We start from the raw sequence: 27,467 nt of genomic DNA on the forward strand, positions 1-27,467 counted from the left end.
TCTTCAACCTTATTGGCTTCTTCCAGAAAATGATCGATAAGTACAAGCTGCAGTCATTCATAGGCAATCCTGTCCAAAACAATGTCACCATCACAGGAAGTACTCAAGGGTTAGACGATGTGCAGGCCATTTTGATCGACCTGATGCACAGGCTCACTAAATCCAAGGTTGGCTTGTATAGGAAATCCGTGTTCGTCGAAGTGTTCAAGACGGATGTGGTTGAGGCAATGGTCAAAAAGCGACTATTTAGCAAAGATATATCTGCAGTTTGGAACATAGAGGATGACACAATCCTGGTGTACGCCGAAGATAAAAAGATAGCAGAAGCTGCTGTTAGTTGCATAGACGATCTTCTGTGGGAATCACTTTATCCAGTTCATGACGACTTAGATTCATTGGAGAGAGAAGAGATCTCCAGCGATCGATGGCAAAACAAAGTTGCTGAACTGGAAAAGCTGTACCATCCCCTTGTGGTATCAGTATTGCCCGAGCAAGAGCGCCTTACTTTAGCTAGTTTGTCTAAATTTCAAAAGGATGTCGTAGATGAAATCGAACAGTTTTTTGACAAGACCATAATACGCGAAATGGTGTTTAATGGCATTCCGAATAGAATCCGATTCTTGAAGGAGCACGGTAGCAACAAGCTTAAAGAACTTACTTCTAAAAACCAGGTGAGACTGGGTAACATTGATACCGAGGGGCGAATAGAGCTGAAAGGCTTTAAACAAGACTTAGTCAAGTGTCAAGCCAGTCTCCAACAGCTACTCGATGGCATTTGCAAAGAACTGCATGTCATCGAGCACCAAACAATGATTCGACACATAAATGAAGAACCAGATTTCTTACAGGTTGTTTGCAGACAAACTAATTGCATGGTTGTGCATCACAAGGAGGAAGTCATTCCGGCTCAAAAGTCATTTCTGTCTAGCTCCTCTTTAAACCGCTCTGTCATCCGGTATTCTGTGCAAGTCTCATCAGGTACGACTTGTGAAGTAAAAAGAGGCGACATAACAAGCATGACATGTGATGCCATTGTGAATGCTGCAAACAGCAAGTTGCAGCATTTGGGTGGTCTTGCACAAGCCATCGTTAAAAAAGGTTAGTATTTTTTTATAAATGTAATCTACACAATCTGCTCTTTCCATTCCTTCAAGCAACTTGCAGCATTCTGTAAACTGATTCTGATTCTGCAACTTCCATAATAGCTTATAAAAATCTTAATAGCCAACTTTAATATATATGTTGTTGATGTGCAAAGTAACATAAGGAGGTAGGAGAAACGTGAAACTTGAAGTCAACATGTATTATCGCAGTGTTTAGGGCGTACTTGAGTCGTAAGGATAGCGTTAATCTTCACGGATTATTATCGATTTCATGATGTATTATTTCCAAAAACAATCAAATCGTAATCGTCAAGACTGATATTGCAAAACAAAAATTCGACAATTGCACTGCAAAAATCTAATTACAGCAATAAGCATTGCTACAACGTTCGTGCATTGTAAGATAAGCCAAGAGATTAATAATAGACATACCTGTTAGCTCATCTAATCCCAGTTCACTAACTACATTCTGTTCACTTTATCTCGGCAAAATAATAGTAAGATCTAAATTTTTTAGATGAAAGAAATTAATCTGTATTCATCAATACAAAAGGAGCAGCTGATCAGACCTTCAAAAACGTCACGCTGCCTCCGGCGATTGGCCAGTACACCTGCTCATTATCCACACGTAATGGTTAGGTGTACTATAGCGGTTTCACTGCAGTGTTAGCTGAAAATTTTGGTGCAGTTGCTAGTTATGGATAACTAACTTTTACTTTGAGTTCGCATAGTTATATAAACCAACCAGGGAGTCAGTCCCTTAACACGGTTAGATGGCTGTTTTATCAAGTTGTGTATGCAAAGTATTTCGAGCTATTCACAATGTTGTTTACGTATCTTGGGTGGCAACTCACCTTGGACAACTTATGAATTTGTTATTTTTACGGATATAAGGCTGCAACAAGTAAGCAAATGGCTAGCAGCACAGCTAATCATCTACATGTAACCACAGGTTTAGAACTCTCTTGCGAGTACTTAAAGCCACACTCAATATAGTTTTTACTGTCAAACTTACTACAAAGATTTCAGTTGAATTTAGTCATGTGTTTTTTGTTGAGATTCAGATCGGAAACATATATAAAATTGATTACAAACTTTAGCTTCTTTCCTTGAGAAACATTGCATTTGAATAAAAGGTCATTCAACAGTCTGATAATAAATTTAAGAAAAAGCGATAGACTTTGCTCTCCACAATCTTTGAAAAAGTTGAGGCGCATGTTTCTATACATGTATATATGTGCCTTTGGTATAGCGAGGAATTTAAATAACGGGTGCAAAGTCTTAAACTAATAGTAAAAAATGGTGCAATCTCGTGTAGGAGTAGTATTGACTCGATGAATGCGCGGCGTTGTCTGGTAATAAAAAAGTCTGCAGAGAAAACTTAATTTTATTTACCTTTATTATTTACAACAGTTATCATTCTAACTTTTAAACTTCATATCATGAGAAAAGTGTTTTTGTGCAGCTCAAATAAATTAGGAGGTAAAATAAACAATAAGTACTTGAAAGTCTACGTATAAAAAAGGTTACCGTTGCAGCAGAAGCTCGCTGTATTCGAAGAGGTTAGATACATGCTCCTCCGGAGGAATCAATTTTGCCACAGTCAATGTTGGCTTGCAGGGCAGCATCTCCAAGTCTACCCGCCATCCTCTGACACGCATAAAAAATTGCCAGCGGGTCTGGTTGACCAAGTACATGTATAATGCGCTGCTGCACTCGTTAGCTCAAGTGGGCCTTTCGGTGAGCCATCAACTGTTCGCCGAAGACATGTTGATAGTGGCAGGGACAGACATATGCAGCGAAGTGCTGTACCACATGTTGTCTGCTCTTGTGTGCACACGTGGGGACTTCGAGGTGCTTCACACACAGGTGCCGAGCTCCTTCACTGTGTCTTCTATTCATTTCTAGATGCCACCGCTGATGTAGCCTTCAGTCTGAATTGTCTCCCTCCTTTCTGTCTGTATTGCAGTCAGCTTTATCTAGAGTTTGTGCAGAGGTGGCTGCGTGAGGGTTGGCAAACAAACGGCTTGGTCTCAGTAATACATGAGACCTGAGCTGGCTCGGTGACCAACTCAGTCCTCTCTACTTCTATCCAGTTGAGTTGTTCGTGGATTTCTAAAGGCGTCTTGGAGGTGGACTTGCAGGCATTTTTTAAAAGGCATGATATAAGCCAGTATCTTTTGGTCTATCGTGGCCAGAGTGTCGAGCAACTGTGTTTCAATTCAAGCCTTTCTGTTGATAACAGATTGGCCAAGGAGACAGCTTGGTCAGACCACTCTTCGGATATGCCAGGGAGCTTAGCCGTAATCTCTGAGGTAGCTGGTCCCGTGCTCTGACACAGTCTTCTCTTTTGAGTCCAGCAGACCCACCAGCAGCTCCTCTCTTGTAGACCCTGATGACTTCAGTATCAGCCAGGGAGTGTAGATTCTTGCCTGAATTTGCCATCGGTTTAATGAAATTTTGTAAAGTATAAGTTGCTTTATCTGTAAGAGCAGTGCTGTGCTCGACTGACTCCTCTGTAAAAGCCGAAACAAAAGGTCTTCTCAGCACCCTGCTCACTTGTGTGCTCTGGCAGCACTACGTCTGTGGCAATTCTGATTGGCTGTTACCGTGGTTAACTACTTCCCCTATGAAAAGTGGAAGTGGTTAACCATGGTAACAGTTTGCATAGAGACTGTTAGACCTCAGACCATAGGCATCCTGCTCGATAACTGAATTCAGCCGGCAGCAAAAGCGCCAATTTCCATTTTCTAGATGAGTATCACCAGGAAGCTCCAACTGCCACTGGCCGACTTGGTGAGCCCTTTGTCCAATAACTCCCGGACTTGACATTTGCCTTCGTTTCTTTCTCCAGGCCCAGTCAATGCAGTGGCTGGCAGATAGGACGAGTTCCCTTGGGCGGAATAGAATGTTTCACCTCGGAAGTCTAGCCCATGCCTCCATCTTTGCTACTGAACATGCTTTGGTAGCGTGATCGCAGCTGCGCCAGTCACTCAGCCTGTTCTGGCTCTCTGCAGTTATGTTGGGGCCATTACATAGAGGTCATCAGGTGGGCTAGCGCCCCTCCCTTCAGCATATCTGCACTTAGGGCGTGAATCCCGGGCTGGAGAGAGATGGTTCATTGTCTACCTTGTGCTACTGTATTTCTGTGTACGTGCCTACTGTACTGCTGACTAAGAGGTGGAGAAGCAGATCTGTAAGATTGAGGCACCGAGCTTGAACTAGCTGGTTTGAGGTCGAAGGCACCCTTTGTCTATCCGACCATACCTCAATCACTGCCAATGAGCAGTAATACCTGGTAGCTCCTCTGCACTAAACAGTCATCTCGGTTCTGTCTGGACTAACAGGTCACATACCACCTGAACTTAATTGAGCAACAACTGGCCGAATCCGTTCATACAGGTCAATGGACGACCATTTATGGATACCACATTCTGCTGAAACTCTATGGCACATTGGCGGGCCACCAGCAAAGGTGTTTTTAATATAGCCTCCTCACTAATTTGGCTCACCACAAAAATCTCATTGCACTTTATGGTTAGTTGTACAACTCTGTTAAAAGACAGCCTGGTCCCATCGACCATAAACTTATGGCTGCCGCTTTCTGCCAACAAGTCTCTCATTACCTGGAGAAGCTTGTCGAGCACATGCTTACTCAGCAGGTACGTGGTACACCCGGTGTCAAGCCGGAACAGAATGGGTCGCCCTTCCAACTTCTCAGGGAGGAAGTAACTGGTGGAGTTGAGCTGCCTCAGTGCTTGCGCCTGGGTTGGCTTATTACCACTGCTGCTAAACCAAGCAGGCCTATTTCATTTGGGCACTCGTGAAGCCGTTGAGGCGGCATTCTGGGTGCCTGTGAGTTTTGACTGGTCTGTGTACCGCGAGTTGGTGCTATTGCCTTCCAAGGTGGGCTTCCGATGTCATACTGGGATGTTATTCTCCTTACCCCCACCGGAACACGGCTTGGGTACCCACACTTCTAGAGTGGGCTTCTGAAGTGCCGAATCAGTGGTGGTAAGCTTCGAGAAACACATCAGTTCGGCCGTATAAATGGGTTTTTGACGTTGTACTGGTCAGTTCCTCTTTGACTGGTTATCAAGCGTGCTCTTGGCTGGGCAGCCTAGTGCAGCCTGACTTGGACATGCTGGCATGTTGGGCCTGTCTCCGTAGGATCCGGGCTCCAGATTATCCAGGGCCTGATAGTAGTGGCAGGTGTCTCTTTTACTACCAACTTGGCAGAAGCAGACCTCTTCTCCCGCTCCCTGTTTTAGCGTCAGCACTTCTGGGCTGGAGCTCCTCATGCCCGGATCTTCTCAGCCATGGCTTGGTTGGGCCAGCCGTTATGATGGGCCTCCGACACGTGGCTGGTTGGTTTCCTTTTGCTAGGGGAATGCAGGTTTATGGCCTTTGTCAAACCAGTGGTCAGCACTAATGTTGCTGACCTGCTGATGTTTTTCCAGTGTACTGGCTTCTTGGGACAGTGCCGGCACACATGCCTGGGAGCCCACAGCTGCAAAATCTTTAGATCTTCTTTCCTTGAGCTAGTTCCTCTCCTGTTGCAGGTGCTGCAACTGTTGTGTTCGATGCTGCCCGAGCCAAGCCAGCCGAATGACTGCATGATCTTGCACCACGGCTGTCTGTTCTTTCGAGGCTTTCTCCATATTCCAGGCCTCGATAGACTCCCTGTCCTCGAGTTTAATTTTCAGGAACTCCGTCTCAGCATGCACAGCCTCTGTTAAAGTAGCTGCGATCATAGCCAGTAGGTGTCTCTGCGGGCCAGCATGTTTGACCAAGCTGCAAAACAAATCCTTGTCAATGTCAGTCTTATTGGGGTCCGGCAGCTTGCCGTATGCCACTCGCACCAGCCTTCTCAACTGGCAGGCGTGCTCCTGAAAGGAGGTTGCTACAGCCGGCCTCAGATTGTGAGGCGCTTATTGCGAGCTTGCTTGGGTGTGAAGCCGAACCAGGCGCGTAAAGTGTGTCCAAGATGGCTTCTATGCAGTTGGCCTGTCCGCAGTCCTCTGCCTCTTGTTTCAGGGCCTTCCGAAGTTGTAGCAGGCCTGCTTCCTCGGTCCTGGCGTTGGCACCGGTTACTTCCAGGAACCGGCTGATGAAATATTCCACATTTTTGGCTCCCAAGTATTGAAATGTTTTGAACTGATAGACCAGGAACTGGGCCTAGGGTGTCATCGCCAGTCGTTCAAGGACCTCTGCCGTTCAGTTCATTCTTCGGGCTGCGCTCCTCGAGCGTCAGCCATTCATATTTTATTTAGCAAAACTTGCCGATCTTTGGCCGACACTGCTTATGCAGCATGGCTAACCAAGCTCAGGGAAATCTTTCTTCTTATCAGAGAAAGCTCAGCAAACTCCAAGGCAGCATTGCTCACACAACATGGCCTATCAAGTGCAGGGAAATCTCTCTCACCGGAAAAAGCTCACCAATCTCCGGGACTGCATTGCTCACCATTCACTCAAGCAGTGCCCTTGAGCACTGCTTGAGTGAATGGTAGAATGCCAAGGCCAATCGCCGGGAGACGGAGATGCTGTCTCCAGCATTCGCCCGCCAGAGATCATGGATGCTCCTGCTTATAGACTCGGTCTTGTGGAGCCGGGATCTTTCATCCTATCGCTGCCACCATTTTAAAAGAAACTGCCGGTTTCATTTATTCTCCTCAAGGCAGTCAAGCAATAACACTGAGTGTTAAATTCCAACGATATATATATTTAAATAAATAAATATACATCAACATACATGTAAGATAAGCAATAACCCATATGCAAACAAGCATATAGTGTGCGCGTACAACTCTGTGCAAATGATCGTTTTGTGCTTCTTTTATATCTCCTCTCATTTTTAAGAGAGAAGATATATTCTAAATCTAAATGAGAATCTTTTTTAACCTTGACTCTTGGATACAACTAGGCGGCAAACAAGTAGACACCGCCCTGTTTTAGTAAAAGCATATTTTTGTTTCGCTTCGTTGTAGACGTATCAAATATTTCCTATTAGTTTTACTTTGCAGAAAAGATTTCGCTGTCTTGAAAAAATAAACAAATTGTAAATGGAAGGCGAAGATGTGCATTTCCCATCAACTGATTGTAAACTTACTGCGATCATAGTCTACAAAACTAGTAAAATTAATCAGAAAAAGAAGTTAAGTTGTCTATGCAAACTCATAATACAGCAGGTACAGCCAACAAATTAAAAAGTCATGTCTAGATTTTTTAGTGAGTTTGGAAGGATCTTAGACAGATTAGGCAATTTACATGTATTTACATGTTCGCATAACGTCAATTCCCTATCAACGTAAATGTTCCTGGAATGAATTATCTGTTGTTGGAGCGCCTACTATATTTAGTAGGAGCTATGGAAATGATGAGAACAGTTAAGCCTCGTGGTTATGCACGCTTGTTAGTGGTCTTGCGATTGGATTGTGGCAAGTTCAAATCCAGTCCGAATGTGTTTTTTCATTTATAAAATTTTATTGCTGTAACTAGATAGACAAATGACAGATTGACAAACATTGAGAGTTATGCATTTAGATTTACATTTAGTATCATGTGTCATGTAATGTTGCTCTGGTTTTGTCATACAGTGTATTAGTAAACTTAACAACTTAGAAACTTAAAAAAATCAAGCTTATTATTATAATATAGTATTATAGTGTAGAAGTGATATGATGAGTAATTTTATTACAGCGTTTACTAAGAAGTATTTTTAATGAAAAAATATGCATGAAATCAAAGTCAGACTTCTATCAATATTTGCTCATCACATTGTTGTAAGTCTTACAACAATGTGTAACAATTGTATTATCTTACAATGTAAGATAATACAATTTTGACAACTGTGTCTACTTCTATCAAAATTTTGTGCTTTTCATGAGAGAAAATAACAATACATAAATCTAATATACGTGGTGAAGACTTACCATTCATTAAATTCACCTCAACATTTGACTATAGGTTGTCAGTTTGACTAATTTAACTATAACTGCTCTGGAAGATTGTTGGTGAATGCGGTTCAGTAGTAGGTAATTTGTACACTTCATGTATTGTTCTGCTGCTGGCATTGCTATAAGTTAACACTTGCTGTAATCAAATTAGTTTACTACTCTGCATCGCTTAATGTTTCACAGGAGGTAATGGTATCCAGGATGAATGTACTAACTACATTCAGTCGAAAGGACAGCTTATGACAGGAGAGGTTTACATTTCCAAAGCTGGTCGACTCAACTGCAAGAAAATTATTCATGCTGTCGGGCCGAGATGGAAAAGCGGAGCCTATGGCGAAGTGGAGGCTTTGCTGACATGTGTGGATAATTTGCTTGAGGCGGCTGTTAAGCATAAGTTGCAGTCAGTGGCCATTCCCCCTATCAGTACTGGGATATTCCACTACCCTCTTCCACTCGCTGTCAAAACCATCATCGCTGCTGTAAACAAACGAGTTTCAGATTCTTCAGCCTTGCCTCAAAAAATCATCTTTACAGACAACAAAGATGACAGCCTTGAGCTGTTTGAGAAGGAGCTGAAGGAGAAGTACGAAGCCAAAGTCAGCATGCCTCCTAGTCATAGTCGTGACAGCACAGGTTGGTTAGGTAGCTTCCCACCATTATTTGAGTATCGTCGATTTACTAACCTTGTTATGAATTTACTAAAGCAATTAATATACTCAAGTAATACCCAATTCAAGGTGCCCTCTGATTTTTGATAAATCTTTTTTGTTATCTTGGTACAAGTCAAATCATGTAATTCTGAACTAGTGGTGCTCTATTTTCCCATATTTGAATTTTAAAGATTTGTTGAGATGTGCCGAAACAACCTGACTTTATGTAAGAAGTCACTGTGCTTACATCTGTTATAGAAAATCAAAAGATAATTTATCTATAGTTTGCTATTAATTTGTTACGTGCTGCATTAATACGATTTTTTTCATGCTGTTGGCCAAATCATATTACTCTTAAATTTGTTCAACACAATCTGATGGTTTTAGCTATTAATTCAGTTCTTCAAACTTTTAGTTTCTGGTGACAAGTACAGCATCAGTGAAAACAAAATGCTGATTCTGAACAGAGTTAGTTTGGAGATTGTTGAAGGAGACATTGTTAATATAAAGGTGAGAAACCGCCTTGCTGCTTGTGAAATTGTAAATATAAAAGTGAGAAACCGCCTTGCTGCTTGTGTCTTCATAGTTTTGAATTTGTCATCAAACATACCGATTCTTTCGATGGTTATTTTTTGGTACAGACGGAAGCTCTGGTGAACTCTGTTGGCACTGACTTCCAATTGAATCATGGAAAAGTTGCTCAAGCTTTGTTAGCCAAAGCCGGACCCTTGCTGCAGAAAGAATGCACGACATTGGCTCCCATTAAAGTTGGGGAAATCAAAGTAACTGAAGGCCACCAATTAGAATGTCAAAAGATTGTGCACTGCAATTGTCCACCTTACAAAGGTCCGGACAGTCTTCAGGTAATATCTGTTCCCATTTTTTTCTCTTCTCTTTCACAATTTGCAAGTTTTTTTCTGCAACAATCTCTGCTTCTTTGCAGACGCTGCAGCAATTGGTCATCAACTGTCTCAACGTGGCTGCTTCTTATGAGCTTCGCTCTATTACGTTTCCTTCACTCGGTACTGGTAATCTGGGCTATTGCGGTGAAGATGTAGCGACAGCCATGGTAACGGCGATTGCGAGGTACACAGAGGAAAACCCTAAAAGCTCAATAGAACTTGTACAGATTGTCATCTATCATCTAGATCTGACCATTAAAAAGGTGTGCAGTTTCTTTCTTCTTGCCATCCCATGTTTTAAGTCAGACAGAAATGTATCCAGTTGTACTTGTGACATCATAACATTTATATTTGTTCTTTTTAAGGATGTATTTATTCTAGGCCACACAATGTTTGAACTTTTAGTTAACCTTGACTTTTCTACATGGTCTTCTCTTTTGCTGCAGTGCTTTGAGAATGAGTTCAGCCATCTAGCGGCACGAGCAGTTGTTGCTGTTCCACGGAAGAGAAACCTAGTTCCAAAAGACAACTTTGCTAGCCATGTGGCAGGTGCTAGCAGTTTGCCAGGTACAACAATCCTGTTGAGCTGTCACTATCTGATTTGAGTTTAAAAATAGTTCTCCAGCAGCTTTTTGTGCATTTAAGAGTCATGTGCGAAATATGATGTGCAGATGACCTGGCTTTAGACTGTTCAAGCCGTAATAGCGATGTAATCACATAAACAGGACCCATTTATTTTGGATTATCTAAAAATGTTTTCAACTATACAATTTTTGTTCAGAGCCATTACTAAAAGCCAGACTCACTAAAAGCATGAAGAAGAACACTTTGAAAGGTTGTGTCACAGTTAACAAAACGACTATCAGGGTGTTACAAGGCGACATAACTGAGCATTGCGCTAGTGTCCTTGTAAACAGCACCGACCACCTTCTCAGCGTTCGAGGTTGGTATGAAGTAGTAGTTCATCTTACTTTTTTTAACCTAGTTGTGGTCTCGTATTAATTGATGTCTAATCTTGTCATAGGCCAAGTTTCACAAGCAATGGTGAAGAAAGCTGGACCCACAGTAAAACAAGAAATAACATCGTTAGCCAGGGAAAGTAAGTACAGTTTAGCATAGTCACCATGTGCTCTGCTTTTGCTAAAAATTGTAAACTTTTCGTCTTTATAATGATGCATATCTTCATCTTGCTGTTGTAGCTCCGACCAATGGGATATGGGTAAGCACGGCCGGCTTATTGAATGCAGATTCCATATTTCATGTGGATGTTGGTGCAACGAGGAGCTGGGAATCGCTCATAAACAACTGCCTCAAAACATGTGATATAAACCAAGTCACTTCTATAGCTTTCCCTGCCCTTGGCACAGGTAGTATTCCCCAGCACTATCATCTACTGAATAGTTCATAGTTTGAAAATCCTTTTTCAAACTTGTTCTTGTTATACATAATATTGTAACTATAATTATACGTTACCTTCTCAGGTCCAATCTAATCGGAACTTCCTGTTTGGTTTTGTAACATTAGATTTATTTTAAGGGTATTTTTTCTCTAGAATGCCTTTTGCTTAGGAATCTTTTTTACAGACTGAATTATTTAACTTATTTTGAGTTTTGAAAAAGAATTATCGGGGCAACAGCTGAGTAGTTTTCTGTTGGCATCAGCTGTGTATATTGAGTTGGCATCAGCTGTGTGTATCGAGTTGGCATCAGCTGTGCGTATCAAGTTATTTAACATTTTTTGCAATTGGTTATCTGTTTTTGTTGATGACAGTTTCAGAACAATCATTAACATTATGACAATTGTGTTGCAGGTGCTCTGGGTTTGCCATCACGGGAAATGGCGAAGAAACTTTTGCAAGCCATTGTCACTTATGTGAATGACCACCATCAAACTACTCTGACTGCAATAGATATTGTTATATTTCAAGAAAAAATGATCCAAGAGTTTGTTGTTTCCATGAAGAAGGCCATTGACAAACCAGATGGCTGGATGAAGAAATTGAAGATTACTCTTTCCGGTTGGCTGTCTCCCTCAGACTATGCAGGTACATTACTCTTTCCGGTTGGCTGTCTCCCTCAGACTATGCAGGTACATTACTCTTTCCGGTTGGCTGTCTCCCTCAGACTATGCAGGTACATTACTCTTTCCGGTTGGCTGTCTCCCTCAGACTATGCAGGTACATTACTCTTTCCGATTGGCTGTCTCCCTCAGACTATGCAGGTACATTACTCTTTCCGGTTGGCTGTCTCCCTCAGACTATGCAGGTACATTACTCTTTCCGATTGGCTGTCTCCCTCAGACTATGCAGGTACACTACTTATGAGTCATATCATTTTGCACATAGAGCACAGCGATAACCATTAGTATTGTAGCACACAAGCAATCTTTTAGGGTAAGGCACTACCTGGTCCACACGTATGTTACAGATGTGCCAGATCCCGAGCTAAGTAAGCCTGTTCGTCAAGCTCTACTAAATCTTGACATTTATGGATTCAGTCAGGTCGACATTAAAGGTTGTAAGGCCGAACTCGATAAAAGACTTGGACTGGCCATGGAAACTATTAAATGGAGCGAGAAGAAGAGTTACAAAGAAGACAAACATTACATCACTGCACTGTCTGCTGCCCAGGTACTGCTGATATCCATTCTAAGCACATTACATCACCAAGCAGTTTGTTGAAGCTGAAGGATTGTAAATTGAATTTGCTTTCTCTGAACTGCTACGCCTGCATTATTGCTCCTTACTCTACCCACTAGTTCTGGCCAATCACATTTTGTTCTTTTTAATTGATGTTATATAATCATAGTACTGTGCAGTTTTCATAGTAATATTATTTTTCACAGTTACATTTTTTGTATATAGTAGTCACCTGTTTGAACATATCAAGGACAATAAATAAGATTGTTTATGATGCTGTGATCACTTTGAGATGCTATTACATGAGTTCAGTTCTGACTGACTAAGCATTTATTGGTGCTCACTAATGATCAGCCAAAGTGATTACCTTGAATATATCTTAATGGAGGGCACAGTTTCACTGATTGGGGCACCACTAGATCTGGAATTTTAACTAATCCAGGATATGAAATTCTGGTTTAGCTCAGTAATTCGTTTAACTTACACGCAAAGGTCCCATGGTGTGTTGGAGCTTAGATTGTGTCAGCTTATATATCAAAGATTGTGGTAGTCTATTCCCAAGCTGTCTATTCAAGTGAAAGAACTGCATTTTGAAGTCACCTCCTTTGACAGAAACACCTTTTTTCTACTCAAGATTTGTTTACCATTTGTTATTTGTTCTGATGTGTTGATGCGCATTACGCACAGTATATTTTTAGTGTTCTCCTGTTTTGTAATCGTAGCAAGTTTCACAGTATACATGCTAGGATCAGTGATATCATGTCTACATAACTTGTACTGTAGTACTATCATGTCTATATAACTTGTACTGTAGTACTATCATGTCTGTATAACTTGTACTGTAGTACTATCATATCTATATAACTTGTACTGTAGTATTATCATGTCTATATAACTTGTACTGTCGTGTTGCCTTGTCTATATAGTTTGTAGACATCCACCGGTAGTCCTGTTTGTAATGTTATATACATTTTTATTGCAGGTTCAAAATCTTTACTTTGAAGCAGACAATCTTAGTGTGGTTCTGGAAATTGACCTGCAGCGAGCCAACATTACGATAGTAGGGTTGAAAAGACATGCTTTCAAGATGGCAGAAATCGTGGCGACTGAACTTAGATGTGTTGAAAATGATGCCAATGAAAGAAGGGAAGCGAATTACGTCGCTATGGCGATCAGCTGGATGTATCATGATGGAGACAAAATGGTGCAGTTTGATCCCCTCATCAATAAGGTATGCTCATTTGTTTACATTTTTGATTTATTTATACGCGCAGCTACTGCTCAGCCCTCCCTCTCATGCTATGTATTATAGTTTGTATCACCTTTGGCATAAATATAAATTAATCTCTGTAAGTCTGTATACAGGTATAAACATTTTGAATCTATCTTGTTGCATGTACTAAGTAAGATAAATCGTGGATTGTTATCACTCACGCATTCCAGTACCTCCACACCTAAGGCTTACTGAGCCTACACTGCTGTTCACAAACTTTAAGGTGAAGAAAATTTTATTTCTGATTATTAGTTTATTACTTTATTGATTTAGTATTTACATATAAAGTAAGTCATTATAAGTTTTTTACATACTTTTCTGTAAAGCACTTGTTTTAATGCTTCAAATAATTATTTGAATTATCGGTTGTTATTTTTAGTCTTTGAGACAAATTAAGGGAAATGCAATATATTCTTACTAAAATATTTGATCAACATATTGCTGTTTTGACTTAGGAAGCAACTATTAGTGTTGATTACCTTGTATGTCATGGTTTCGATTGTATATCATTGTTCAGCTAGATGGATGTTATCAGTTTAGTAAAATAGTAGTCATAAGTGTTGTTATTATGCTGAGTAAAATGCTCTTATAGCCAATATATTGTATTTGATCTATCAGCAATGGTAAGAGTACGAGTTAGGAACTGGTATGTAAAGCTGAATTAATGAGTAACAGAAAGTGCCATTGTTTTATTGTTTTGCAATTTTAGGCATTGGAGAATTTGTATCAGAAAAACCCGCAGGGCACCTACTCTTACAACACTATTGATGGTAAAATCACGCTAAACTTGCAAACTATGATTGGAAGGGATGCAACGCTTACAGAATTTGAGATAAAACGTGTTGATCGTGGCAAGGAGCCAGGTAAATCATTTCCATGTACAGTCAAACATGGATAACTCGAACTTCACGGGACCGAGCAAAAGTGTTCGAATTATCAGAGCGTTCAAGTTATCAGAGCACTGTCACAAGTCTATGTATTTACTTATTTATTAGTGGATACATGTACATATACAAACTAAAATATAAATGAAAAGCACAAATGGCTTGTTTCGAATTAAATGCTTCTAATGTAAAGTTTAAAACGTTTTTATCAAAAAGTATAGAGATTTTTCTATCACTTGAGATTGGTTCATTGTTTGAGGTGATGTTATTGCCAGGACGTTTTTTAGATTGACATTGGCAAAACTTGATCGTTGTTGAAATGCTCAAAAGAAAAGACTTTTTTTTCTTTTGGGGGTTTACCCACGATCAATTTTGCCATTTTTTCTTGAAGTTTATGCAAAGATTACCTTACTTTACCTGGGATTCGTTAAGAGCAACATTCCGAGGCAGTTCAATTAGAAGTTTTACGAGGTTTTACGTACATTCTATATCACTCACGCTTTTTTAATAGATACTTATTGAATGTACACACGTATTCTGTGTTTAGGTCAAACGATGAATAGTGTTTTGTAGCTAAGACAACGTATACGTTTAATTACAACAATTTTTAAGACGTTTTAAACATTCAATATTCCAACGTTGATTCAACATGGAATCAACGTCAGAAAACTATTCATCACGGGCTAGCTGGGTTACGCCACGCACTCAAGGATTTTCGCCACGCACATACAAAACAAAAACAACATGCGATTTTTGTTTTGTATGTGCGTGGCGAAAATCCTTGCACGCGTGACCCGGCTAGCCCGTGCTATTCATCGTATAGCAGTATAAATCAAATTTCACCAAACCTTTAGAAAAGTCGTTGACAAAAATATTTTGCCGATGGTGGTAATAACGACGATTATGAATTACGAAAAGATGAGGTTTACCTCTATGGCTTTGAATAAAGTGATTTTCTAAAGCGATAACAACCGTTTCGGTAGCCGTTGGGCAAAAAACAGTTCGAATTAACAGTGTTGAGTTCGAGTTATATATAGCAATTTATCATTACGTGGGAACGGACCAAAGAAACCGTTCGAATTAACCATGTGTTCGAGCTATCCGTGGGCGAGTTATCCATGTTTGACTGTATTTGAATTAGCATACTTAGCACTGTACAGCTTAATGTGTCACCCACATTGCACTCTTTTATGTTTATATCTTGTTGCAAGAACAAAAAATATACATCACATGTTAGGTATTACTATACTACTAGTGACATCACATGTTAGGTATTACTAGACTACTAATGACATATTACATGTTAGGTATTACTAGACTACTAGTAACATATCACATGTTGGGTCTTACTAGACTACTAGTAACATATCACATGTTAGGTATTACTAGACTACTAGTGACATATCACATGTTAGGTATTACTAGACTACTAGTAACATATCACATGTTAGGTATTACTAGACTGCTAGTGACATATCACATGTTAGGTATTACTAGACTACTAGTAACATATTACATGTTAGGTATTACTAGACTACTAGTAACATATCACATGTTAGGTATTACTAGACTACTAGTAACATATTACATGTTAGGTATTACTAGATTACTAGTAACATATCACATGTTAGGTATTACTAGACTACTAGTAACATATCACATGTTAGGTATTACTAGACTACTAGTGACATATCACATGTTAGGTATTACTAGACTACTAGTAACATATCACATGTTAGGTATTACTAGACTACTAGTTCCATATCACATGTTAGGTATTACTAGACTACTAGTAACATATCACATGTTAGGTATTACTAGACTACTAGTAACATATTACATGTTAGGTATTACTAGACTATTATTGATTACCATGTACATGTTTATGAAGTGATGTAGCTTTTGGAAAATTATTGGACTTTGCACCTGAAGTAATTCTAAGTGCAGCCTTAAAGTTTTGTGAAAAATGGCAGCCTTAAGGGTGAATGCTAAGACGTTGAAGGTAGTAGGTGAAAGTAACAAAGTTATGAAATATTTAAAAGCTCCCTAAATTTAGTTAGTTTCATCTTTACTTTAATTTCAACATCAGTTTATATATGAGTAGGTTTTGCCTCGTATACCATACCCTGATCATAACATAGCTTCAGCTCTGTCGAAGAATTGCAGTCTTGCAGGTTAGCGCATCAGCTCATGCCAACTGATCCGAACAGATCTTAATACCCGATTACAGTCTAACTTCCATATATGACCTTGACTTACAACCACCTTTACGTTTGACTTGTATGAAGCGAGGTAAAGTTTGAGCAAATATTGTAATCAATATATGAAGTGATTGCCACCATACAACATCAGGCCTCAAAACATTTAGATAAGTGAGATTAGATAGATTTAGTAAGTGTAAAATACATGTAATTGCTGGTAGAAAGTTGTGAAAAAGTATAAATAACAATAAAATATGTTAATTAACTTTATTTGTATTATATCTAGCATAAGCTAGTGTATGGGGTATTTCATATTTTTATTAATCCTCACATCGTTCGACATCAAAACTACCCCACACCTACTCATCCAGTCTACGCTTTCATTTGCCTGTCTTTGAAGCAATGTAACAATGAAAACCTTTTTTATTCATGAAGTTATTATTTTTGTTTATTTCTCTCTTTACATCACCCTTTAATGCATTTGTTTTATTGTTACAAGTACAGTGGAGTCTGCAATTAATCTGAGTTTGAACTATAAGAACCTTGCTATATCTGGTATTTTACATAAGATTAATAACATACTGTTGATGGTCTTTTAAGCCCTGTGAGTTCTCAATGCATTCTATACTTGTGCATGTAGAATTGAATACTGTATTTTTAAACTAAGTGTTAATGGTTTACTCGAGAATAGAAACGCTATTCAGGTATCATGTATAAAGTATGTATGTATTTTGTTGATTATATCCATGTATATTTATTTTCATGTACAGTAGATCTAAAAAAGATTTACTGACGTATTGAACGGAAGGGTTTGTGAATTGTGCTATCAGAGTTTGTTTCAGAACTTTACATTGTACGCTATTTTCAATGTTGATTATCGACTGACCACCTTAAACTGGTAAGTTTTCGTTTTGCAATTCTGTTTAAATTCTTAAGACATGCTTGGAAAAGGAGAACAAGTTTCGAATAAAGCTTGAAACTGAATTGATTAGCTTTTAATTATTCACTTCTGTGTCTAAGATAAATGTTCACTATTGCTCAAGCTGGATGCATAGTCATAGTGCCCAGTCTTTTTTCAGTGAGTCCATTTTCAATTTTTTTTTTAATTTGGCAGAATAAAGATGCTTTTACCAGTAGTGTGACTCGCTTTAGAAAGATCGTGTGTTAGCTGCCGATCTGGAGCTTGACCTATCAAATGGACGCACCTCTCACAATTATCAAAGAATATATAAAAGTAAAAAAAGCTTTGAATAAAGCTTACAACTGCGATTGCTGATTAGCCTTTGATTATTCACTTCTGTATCCAAGACTAACAATTACTTTAGTGTATTAATTAGAACTTAGTAAAGTTTGATGCATAGTCATAGCACACAATCTTTTTTCGATGAATCCATAGCTAATTTTTTTTAAGTTGACAGAATAAAGACGGCTTCAGCAGTAGCACAGCTTGTGCTATTAAGGTCGTGCGTTAGCTGCCAATCTGGAGCTTGACCTATTAAATTAACGCACCCTACCACCTCTAACAATCACCAAGAAATATATGTCACAGCAGTTGCTCTTGAATCTGTGATTGTGACTAATACTCATGTATTCAGCTCTGTTTATCTTTACACTTTTAATATCTTTTAGTTTGAATTAGCCAGAATTAGTATGAATTTGACTATTTACAATGTCAAGTGATATAGACGGACAGGAACCTACAAGGTTTTTTAAGCAGAAATTAGTTTCCAGGGCTGAATTATGCAGACTCCACAGTATTTGCAGTGTTTATTATTGAGTTATTTTATATTTCTTTTGCTTTTGGACAACATGAATTACTGTGTATTTTTTGGGAATATCAGATCCAACCGATGGTGTTTAAACCAATGGTTTTAACACCATCGGTTGGATCTGATATTCCATCTGTTGGATCTGATATTCCATCGGTTGAATCTGATATCTGATATTGGATCTGGTACCTGCTCCGCATGTTAAACCGATGGTTTTAACATGCGGAGCAGGTACCAGAGTAAATTAAATTTATATATGGAGGTTTGAATGTATGGAGTTTTTTGCTAGCACTATTTTCCCACGACCAAACACGAGCGAAGCGATTGTTTGAAAGCTTTATGATAAACGCATATGTGCACACAACTCACGAAAATTATTCATGAACGGCCGTCGCAAACCCTTGTACCGAAATCTCATCAACAAATTTAACCATTTTTTCAATGGAGTCGTTTAAGTATAATAACGATACAAAACACATATAAACCTATTTAAATATGTTACTAAGTCTTTGAAATTTGTAGACAATATCCTAAAACTAACCCATCTGATCGGATTATACATAAATAGACATTAATTTGGCCTAAAATCGCCATTAAAACCATGACAAGCCTTTTTTATTCAAAATTAAGATCGGCCAACAAAACGCCGATAAGGCAGTGCGACAGTGAGTAGAACCATTAAGTTGTGCGCATATTACAAGAGAAACATGCACATTTCACCAGTCTATGGCATTGTCCAATTACCAAAGGTTTTTAATATATTTCCATTTTTAATATCTTGCCAAAATATTTAATTATAAGAACAATTATTCGATTTTATAAAATTATTATAAGATTTAATTATGAGAATAATCATTCGAATTTATTTATCCGAAGGTTTCTGTAATAAACGTAGACCGTTTGAGGCGTAGACCGATTTACAGGTACGAAATTGTGGTACACAGTTTATCAGCCTATGTTTTTTTTGTCCAATTACCGAAGGTTTCATTAAATTATTTGGAACGTTAGCCAAAATTTTTTACATCTTATGTACAAGCTAGGGCCGAACTACAATGCCCCTTTATGACTTTTTTTTTATGAACATTTTTTATTTTGCTCTAGTTTGCAGAAAACTTTCAGACGCATGAATGCTGATGCCCGCTTTCGGTTACAGATCGCTATCAAAGCCATTCCACATTCAACACAACCGACTTTCAAACTGTGTATAGTACACAGCAGCTTGCCATTTTACTTCTAATATTGCATTTCAGAGATATAGTAAACATATTTCATTATTGCTGTTGTTAAATTACATACAGTACAGTAGATTAGGCCTACAGCTTTAATTAATATTTATTTTATTGTTGTAAAACATAGGTTTGAGATAGTAGTAGATTAGGTGTGATTTTTATACAACCTTTTGTTCTGCATAATTGACTTTTTGAATTTAATTTCAAAACAACTTGACAACTACCATGGACATACAACTTCCCAGAACACCACGTCGTGGCCGTCGCCGATGCAGTGGCTGTCCACGTGTCTCTCAATTATTACAGCTCAATAGGAGGATAAATAGAAGGTCCTCACCGCAACCATCAACATCAAATACTAATGTTCAACAACACGCTACTCAAATTAATAACAACTCATCTGATTCAGAAATTTTTTTAGTAGATGTTGTAGGCGATGTAAATGACATGGACTTGGCAGCCCCTTTGTTTCCAGATGATGATCATGATTTTATGGACATCATTGACCATGAAAATATTACACAAAACAATATTGCTCCTCCCAATGCTGCCCCCTTCATCACATTCCTCATTTTCAATCTTTAGATTGTCCTGATTTTCAAGAACTGCGTAACAACTTTCTAGGCAGACATGACAACAACATATCACAGCTCACGTGTACTGGATGTAATGAGAAACATTTCATTACATACAATGCTCAAATACAACTATGTCATACGTGCCAACAAGTTAGACCTGACACTGTTAATAAATTCAGTGCAGCCAACAATATGGACCCAGGTCCATCTGTTGAATTGTTATCTTCTCTTACACTTTTAGAACAGTTACTCATTGCTAAGGTTAATCCTACAATGGTTCAGAGGTCATGTCAGCAATTTCCCTCAGAACGTAAATGACTTTGTTATAAATTTACCTCGCCAACTACAACAAATTGACACCATTGTCCTTCGTCGACGCGTTGACCAACCTACCTTGCCAGCCAATCTCTTTACAGTTCGTTTTTAGCAGTACCCTTTCTTTTTTCCATTATCACTTTGGTCGTGGGCTGTATGACAGGGGAATTTCTAGTTATATAAATTTTAATTAACTAGTATAACTAATAGTAGTAGGCAGTTATGCTGGTTCTTTACTTGTTCACACTTGAGAAATTAGCAGGGTCTTTTGTAAACAATTGAAATGGAATGCCAGTTTGATAATACAGTGTATTTATTTGTATTACACAGTTGCTTTAAGGCCGTTAAGATCTTGCAAACATTAATTCCACCAGATGCCATTCCGAGGAATGTTGTGTTGAAATATTATTGTTCTTTTTGTCAAGTTTTCATAGCTTATTTCTAGTGTAATGTAATTATAGCTTACTGGTTTATGTGGCTTTTTTTTGCTTTTTTAGCTTGGCTTGCCAGCTGTTGATAATACTTGTTATGGTGTGATTAAAAGGTTGGTCACTTCAGTTGTAGCTGTCATATTGAACTGATATGAAAAATATACTGTCTCAACGTTTGCTATAGTAATTTATGTTTTAGCTATAAAACATAAACAAACAACATGTTGCAAATGACTATCCAATTACTGTGTGTTAGAATCAGTATTTATTCTTACTTGCAGCTACTCTACTTAGCATCCCAGACACCTGGTTTCCTCCATTCGACTCATACAAAGAAGTTGTCTTGGATTCTGCATCAGCAGAATATGCAACTGTTGAAAGAAACTTCTTCAATACATTCATTAGCGACCGTCACGAGTTTGAGTTTTTGCCAAAGACTGGAAAGGTTTTGGAGGTACGTAGAGGTTGTATGTCTGACAGTATTTTGGAGGTAAGTAGAGGTTGTACGTCTGACAGTATTTTGGAGGTCGTAGAGGTTGTATGTCTGACAGTATTTTGGAGGTCGCAGAGGTTGTATGTCTGACAGTGTTTTGGAGGTCGTAGAGGTTGTATGTCTGACAGTATTTTGGAGGTCGCAGAGGTTGTATGTCTGACAGTGTTTTGGAGGTCGTAGAGGTTGTATGTCTGACAGTATTTTGGAGGTACGTAGAGGTTGTATGTCTGACAGAAATTTTCTTGTGATGTAGCTGCAGTTTACTAGTTTACACATAAACTTTTCTCGTCTCTGTTGCAAATAGTTTCTAGTTTCTTAAACCAAAAATGGATACCTTTTGTTATGTGCTGTAAGCTAAGTACTTCCTCTGGGTGCAGACACGCTTTATTAACGCTGCCATATGTTCATGCTGTAGAGCTGCCTACAAATAGGGACAATCTCCTGCAATTGCCAGTTAGCACATTGACCACGCAATATTTTGTATTAACACTTTTAACAAGTTCATGTCAGGCATCTTCATAGAAATTCTTTCTGAGATTTACCAAAACATGCAAGAGACCACTTGCACATCATGACTGCGTTTCTTTAAAGAAAAAACCTAAAAATGGCCTCATGAGTTACCAACATCAGCGTTAGTTTGAATACTCTATTGTGACATGACGTAAAGAACTAATTCCTCTAGTAAATGTGATCAGTCAATCATGACAGAGTTGCGTGATACATCATCCAGTTTTGTATGTAAAGATTATACAATCTTCCATAGCAAGGAATCCTTAGTCAGTCTTAAAGGCTTCTGGTGTGTAAGCCAGATCATTCAGATGTGGGAAGGATTAGATTATGGGCACTGGAGCTATGTTTTTTAGCAATGTGGCAACGCTGCATATAGTGTGGGAGAAACTCCAGATTTTGTATGATTAGTTAAAGGTTGACTTGCAACAAAATTCACATCACAGTTATTTGGTATCAAACGATTCACCATGTCTTACTCTGTTGTGTTGTAAGTGCCAAATATGTGGAGATGTGATTACAAGCTCTTAAAAGCTCAAAAACGAAAAGCGGCCGTAGATTGGAATCTCTTTATTTCGATGACGTAGCCACGAAATTTGGTTATCGTCTTGTCACGTATGTTCTCACGTGAATTGAAAGGCCAATACAAAGCTCAATATAAAACTTATCGTAGTACTAGTTTATGACAAACACTTCGGGTTTTACCGAAGGCCCCGTATCAAATATAGATGCTCGCTACTTTACAGTTTTGTTTCGGCATTGTTCAATCGTCAAGTCGTAATCTGATCATGTAACCCAATACTTTGCAAATAATTTGTGCAGCACTTTTCGATTATCACAGGTGACCAACAGGCTCGTCATGATTATCAGACAATGATATGTACTCCTTCGAGCTAAGGTTAAAAAGTTTAACGAATTTTTACGGTAAGTTATAAGATATCAGTGCTAAAAGTGACAGCATTACAATGACGATAAAACAGACGCGTAAGAACAATAGACATAGTTTTATTGAATGCGTGAAGTATATTTGTGAAAATATTTCGACGAATAAGGTTGCAAGAAAGTGTAAACAGAAACCATCTCTCACAACTACATCACATTTGAGCCGTTTTGGAAAGGGAATCCAAACTACGGCGGTCTCGTGTGGCTGCGATTTTCTGTTCGTTTTTGAGCTTTTAAGAGCTTGTAATCACCTTTCCACATATTTTGCACCTACAACACAACATAGTAAGACATGGTGAATCTTTTCATTTCAAATAACAGTAATGTGAATTTTGTTGCAAGTCAACCTTTAAGGTTGGTTACATGCCTGATCATATGCTATATGAATTGCTTCTCTTGAAGGTGAAGAGAGTACAGAACGCAACCCTCTACCAACAGTACATCGTTCTTAGGAAGAAAGTGGCAGCCAAACTGGGAAAAACAGAGGAAGAAGTTGAGCGTGTGCCCATGTGGCATGGAACAAATCAAGAGACGGTTTCCTTGATAGCAAGGGGAACTTTTGATAGAGGCCTCGCTGGAAAAAATGGTATGTTTGGTATTTTTCATGTCTTAGCTATTTTTGGCATGCTATTTCTTTGCATCTCCTTTTTCTACAGAGTAGAAAAACTTACACTGTATTTTAACTCTCTAGCTCAATTATGGCTGGAGTTACAAGTACTTCAGTTTAGTCGTATTTCAACTCTCTAGCTCAATTATGGCTGGAGTTACAAGTACTTCAGTTCTGTTGTATTTTAACTCTTTAGCTCTATTATAACTTGAGTTACAAGTACTTCAGTTTAGTCGTATTTTAACTCTCTAGCTCTATTATGACTTGAGTTACAAGTACTTCAGTTTAGTCGTATTTTAACTCTTTAGCTCTATTATGACTTGAGTTACAAGTACTTTAGTTCAGTTTTATTTCAACTCTCTAGCTCAATTATGGCTGGAGTTACAAGTACTTCAGTTCTGTTGTATTTTAATTCTTTAGCTCTATTATGACTTGAGTTACAAGTACTTCAGTTTAGTCGTATTTCAACTCTCTAGCTCAATTATGACTGGAGTTACAAGTACTTCTGTTCAGTTATATTTTAACTCTTTAGCTCTATTATGACTTGAGTTACAAGTGCTTCAGTTTAGTCATATTTTAACTCTCTAGCTCTATTATGACTTGAGTTACAAGTACTTCAGTTGTATTTTACCTCTCTTGTCCCATTATAACTTGAGTAACAAGGACTGATTAAAACCTCACCTAATCCAAATGTAACACACAACCAAGCTGCTAGCATTTTAATTGGTTTGCTGTGATACTAAAATGGGTATTAAAAACTTGACTTTGGAATGTGGAAGTTTTAAAAAGGAATTGATAGCTTTCAACTTTATTAAGGACTAAACAAAAATTTAATAAATTTTTTATGCTGTGAATAGATTTTATGTTGCAATATAGGAGTAATAGCACTGTGAGACATATATACACATTTGCACCTGCTAACAACATATTTCAGAGCATGATTCATTCTCTTTCAACTACGTCTTTGTCAACCAACAAATTTTAATATTTCATCAAGATGAAATCTGATATCTCGAATGGTTTAAGCTAAAATTTCCAATAATTTTCAGACTATTAGTTATTTGTTGCGGCTACTAGCACAAACTTATTGCTACCAAAACAAGTCTTTGTACCCAAAAGCTTTTTTCTAGATGTTGCTACTACTCACCTAATGTAGCTGTAATAGCACGTAAAAGTTTATTTTTAAACAGCCAACTAATTAAAAAAGTTGCTTGGATATTGTGAAGACACAATATTGTGAAGTACAGTGACACCCTAACATATGTTGCTGTGAACATAGCTAGCAGGCTTATTCTGGGATAGGTAATACAGTAATACCCTCACATATGTTGCTGTGAACATAGCCAGCAGGCTTATTCTGGAATAGGTAATACAGTAATACCCTCACATATGTTGCTGTGAACACAGCTAGCAGGCTTATTCAGGCATAGGTAATACAGTAATACCCTCACATATGTTGCTGTGAACATAGCTAGCAGGCTTATTCTGGCATAGGTAATACAATGACACCCTTACATATGTTGTTGGGAACATAGCTAGCAGGCTTATTCAGGCATAGGTAATACAGTGACACCCTTACATATGTTGCTGTGAACATAGCTAGCAGGTTTATTCAAGCATTGGTAAAGTTCTCTATAATCTAGGTTTTGTTATAAGGTTTTTAATTACATGTGTATTTATGTAGTCTTCAATACTATAGGCATTTGTGTGAAGTTATTGACCAAAGGTATTTGTGTAAAATATTCAATCATAAGGGAATTTGCATGAGGTTTTATATGGGATTATGAGGATCATATGGATATTTTGAGTAAAGGTCAAAATTCAGAAACCTGTAATCTTACTTGCATAGGAATAAACACGCTTCTAATTTATACATTTAGAAAGAAAGTAAATGAGGGTACATTTGTTTGGGGAATCCTTTAACATTTCTAAGCTGTTCCTGATTAACCAGGCTTATTCATTTTTCTGGAATTGTGTTGCAGCCACCTACTATGGTGTTGGTAGCTATTTTGCCACAGGCAGCTGGTACTCACGACAACCGCGTTATTCAAGGGCTAATAATGACGGTCATCGTTTCATGATCCAGACACGAGTTATAGTTGGAGAATTTTGTGCGGGGAATCCTAGCATGAGGAGTGCCCCTCCGAACCCGAATTATCCAGGAGAGGTCTACGACTCAGTAGTTAATGATGTCAATGACACTGTGATATTTGTAGTTTTCAATGATGCTGCTGCCTATCCAGAATATATAGTCAAGTTCACCCAGCAGTAAGGCTTTTAGACAGCACACTTAAGTTTTGCAGCAGTACATAGAGAATGCCGTTCAGCTTCTCTGTTAAAACGCTGCTTCTGTGCACCACATAACCCTTTATGTGACATCTACATGTAGCTAGTAAGGTCTCTTAATTAATAGATCATATTGATGTATTTGCTGCTCAATTGGAATTATTTAGAAATGATATATTTCAGTGTTGGTTTATTTTCATAAGATATCATAAATAAATTCTGGCATGTCGCCCCACGCACAAGGGTGCATATATATTTATATCTAGGAGGCAACTAGTCTTTGTAACTCCTGTGCCATGACTGACAATCCAGCATCCGCATTGGCACTACAAATAGAAAGTTGCTTTACTAGTTTGATGTAGAGCTTGTCAACGATAGAAAATACTTGTCACACACAGAGTCTATCAACAACAGGAAGTACTAGTCACACGCAGAGTCTGCCAACAGGAAGTAATAGTCACACGCAGAGTCTATCAACAACAGGAAGTGCTAGTCACACGCAGAGTCTGCCAACAGAAAGTACTAGTCACACGCAGAGTTTGTCAACAACAGGAAGTGCTAGTCACACGCAGAGTATGTCAACAACAGGAGGTAATCCACAATGGAGATCGTTCAACACACCTTGCAGCTTTAGACAGCTTGTTCAATGATCTCATAACGTCAGCTCCATACAGCTGAAGGTTATGGAGGTGGTGCTTTTCTGTTGCTACCTAAACAACATGATTGAACTAATAAAGACTGGTCAAATGTTAAAATGATTCTTCGCATTTATATAACAGCAATTGCAAGGTAACCTACCAGTCGTTTGAGAATTCTCAGTATAAACTTTTGTCGCTTGCTGTCTCCTGAAGTCAAAGCTTCGCTATAATGTGCCTGTTTGATATATACAATAGTTACTGCATTCTATACATCAGTTGATATGCCTGTACGTGTTTGATATATACAATAGTTACTGTATCCTATACATCAGTTAATATACCTTTTTGATATATACAATAGTTACTGTATCCTATATATGAGTCTATCCTATATACGAAAAGCGGCCGTAGATTGGAATCTCTTTATTTCGATGACGTAGCCACGAAATTTGGTTATCGTCTTGTCACGTATGTTCTCACGTGAATTGAAAGGCCAATACAAAGCTCAATATAAAACTTATCGTAGTACTAGTTTATGACAAACACTTCGGGTTTTACCGAAGGCCCCGTATCAAATATAGATGATGGTATATTATTGTATATACCTGTTTGATATATACAATAATTACTGTAGTCTATACATCAGTTAATATACCTGTTTGATATATACAATAGTTACTGTAGTCTATACATCAGTTAATATACCTGTTTGATATATACAATAGTTACTGTAGTCTATACATCAGTTAATATACCTGTTTGATATATACAATAGTTACTGTAGTCTATACATCAGTTAATATGCCTGTTTGATATATACAATAGTTAATGTAGTCTATACATCAGTTAATATGCCTGTTTGATATATACAATAGTTACTGTAGTCTATACATCAGTTAATATACCTGTTTGATATATACAATAGTTACTGTAGTCTATACATCAGTTAATATACCTGTTTGATATATACAATAGTTACTGTAGTCTATACATCAGTTAATATACCTGTTTGATATATACAATAGTTACTGTAGTCCATACATAAGTTAATATACCTGTTTGATA

At 38.2% G+C, this 27,467-nt stretch overlaps 1 protein-coding gene across 1 annotated transcript; it reads left to right on the forward strand.

Annotated features, from left to right (window-relative positions):
* LOC137392124 (protein mono-ADP-ribosyltransferase PARP14-like) lies at positions 1–26,000 on the forward strand. The gene is made up of 16 exons (XM_068078753.1): positions 1–1,098; positions 8,243–8,692; positions 9,125–9,219; positions 9,351–9,572; positions 9,653–9,874; positions 10,058–10,178; positions 10,393–10,554; positions 10,636–10,710; positions 10,811–10,978; positions 11,422–11,655; positions 12,038–12,240; positions 13,232–13,480; positions 14,232–14,385; positions 21,211–21,383; positions 23,274–23,457; positions 25,461–26,000. Exons 1-16 carry the CDS (start codon positions 30–32, stop codon positions 25,748–25,750), a joined length of 4,071 nt encoding a protein of 1,356 aa, XP_067934854.1. The 5' UTR covers positions 1–29; the 3' UTR covers positions 25,751–26,000.
* Positions 26,001–27,467: the final 1,467 nt, after the last annotated feature.

The sequence above is a fragment of the Watersipora subatra genome, chromosome 3 (genome assembly GCF_963576615.1).
Source record: "Watersipora subatra chromosome 3, tzWatSuba1.1, whole genome shotgun sequence".
Classification (NCBI taxonomy): domain Eukaryota; kingdom Metazoa; phylum Bryozoa; class Gymnolaemata; order Cheilostomatida; family Watersiporidae; genus Watersipora; species Watersipora subatra.

What these genes read in the sequence shown, in the direction of transcription:
- LOC137392124 (XM_068078753.1), top strand. Translation starts at nt 30, where the DNA reads ATGATCGATAAGTACAAGCTGCAGTCATTCATAGGCAATCCTGTCCAA. An exon ending in GAGACATTGTTAATATAAAG is followed by an intron (nt 9,220 to 9,350) that starts GTGAGAAACCGC and finishes TTTTTGGTACAG; the next exon opens with ACGGAAGCTCTGGTGAACTC. An exon ending in TTGATCCCCTCATCAATAAG is followed by an intron (nt 13,481 to 14,231) that starts GTATGCTCATTT and finishes TTGCAATTTTAG; the next exon opens with GCATTGGAGAATTTGTATCA.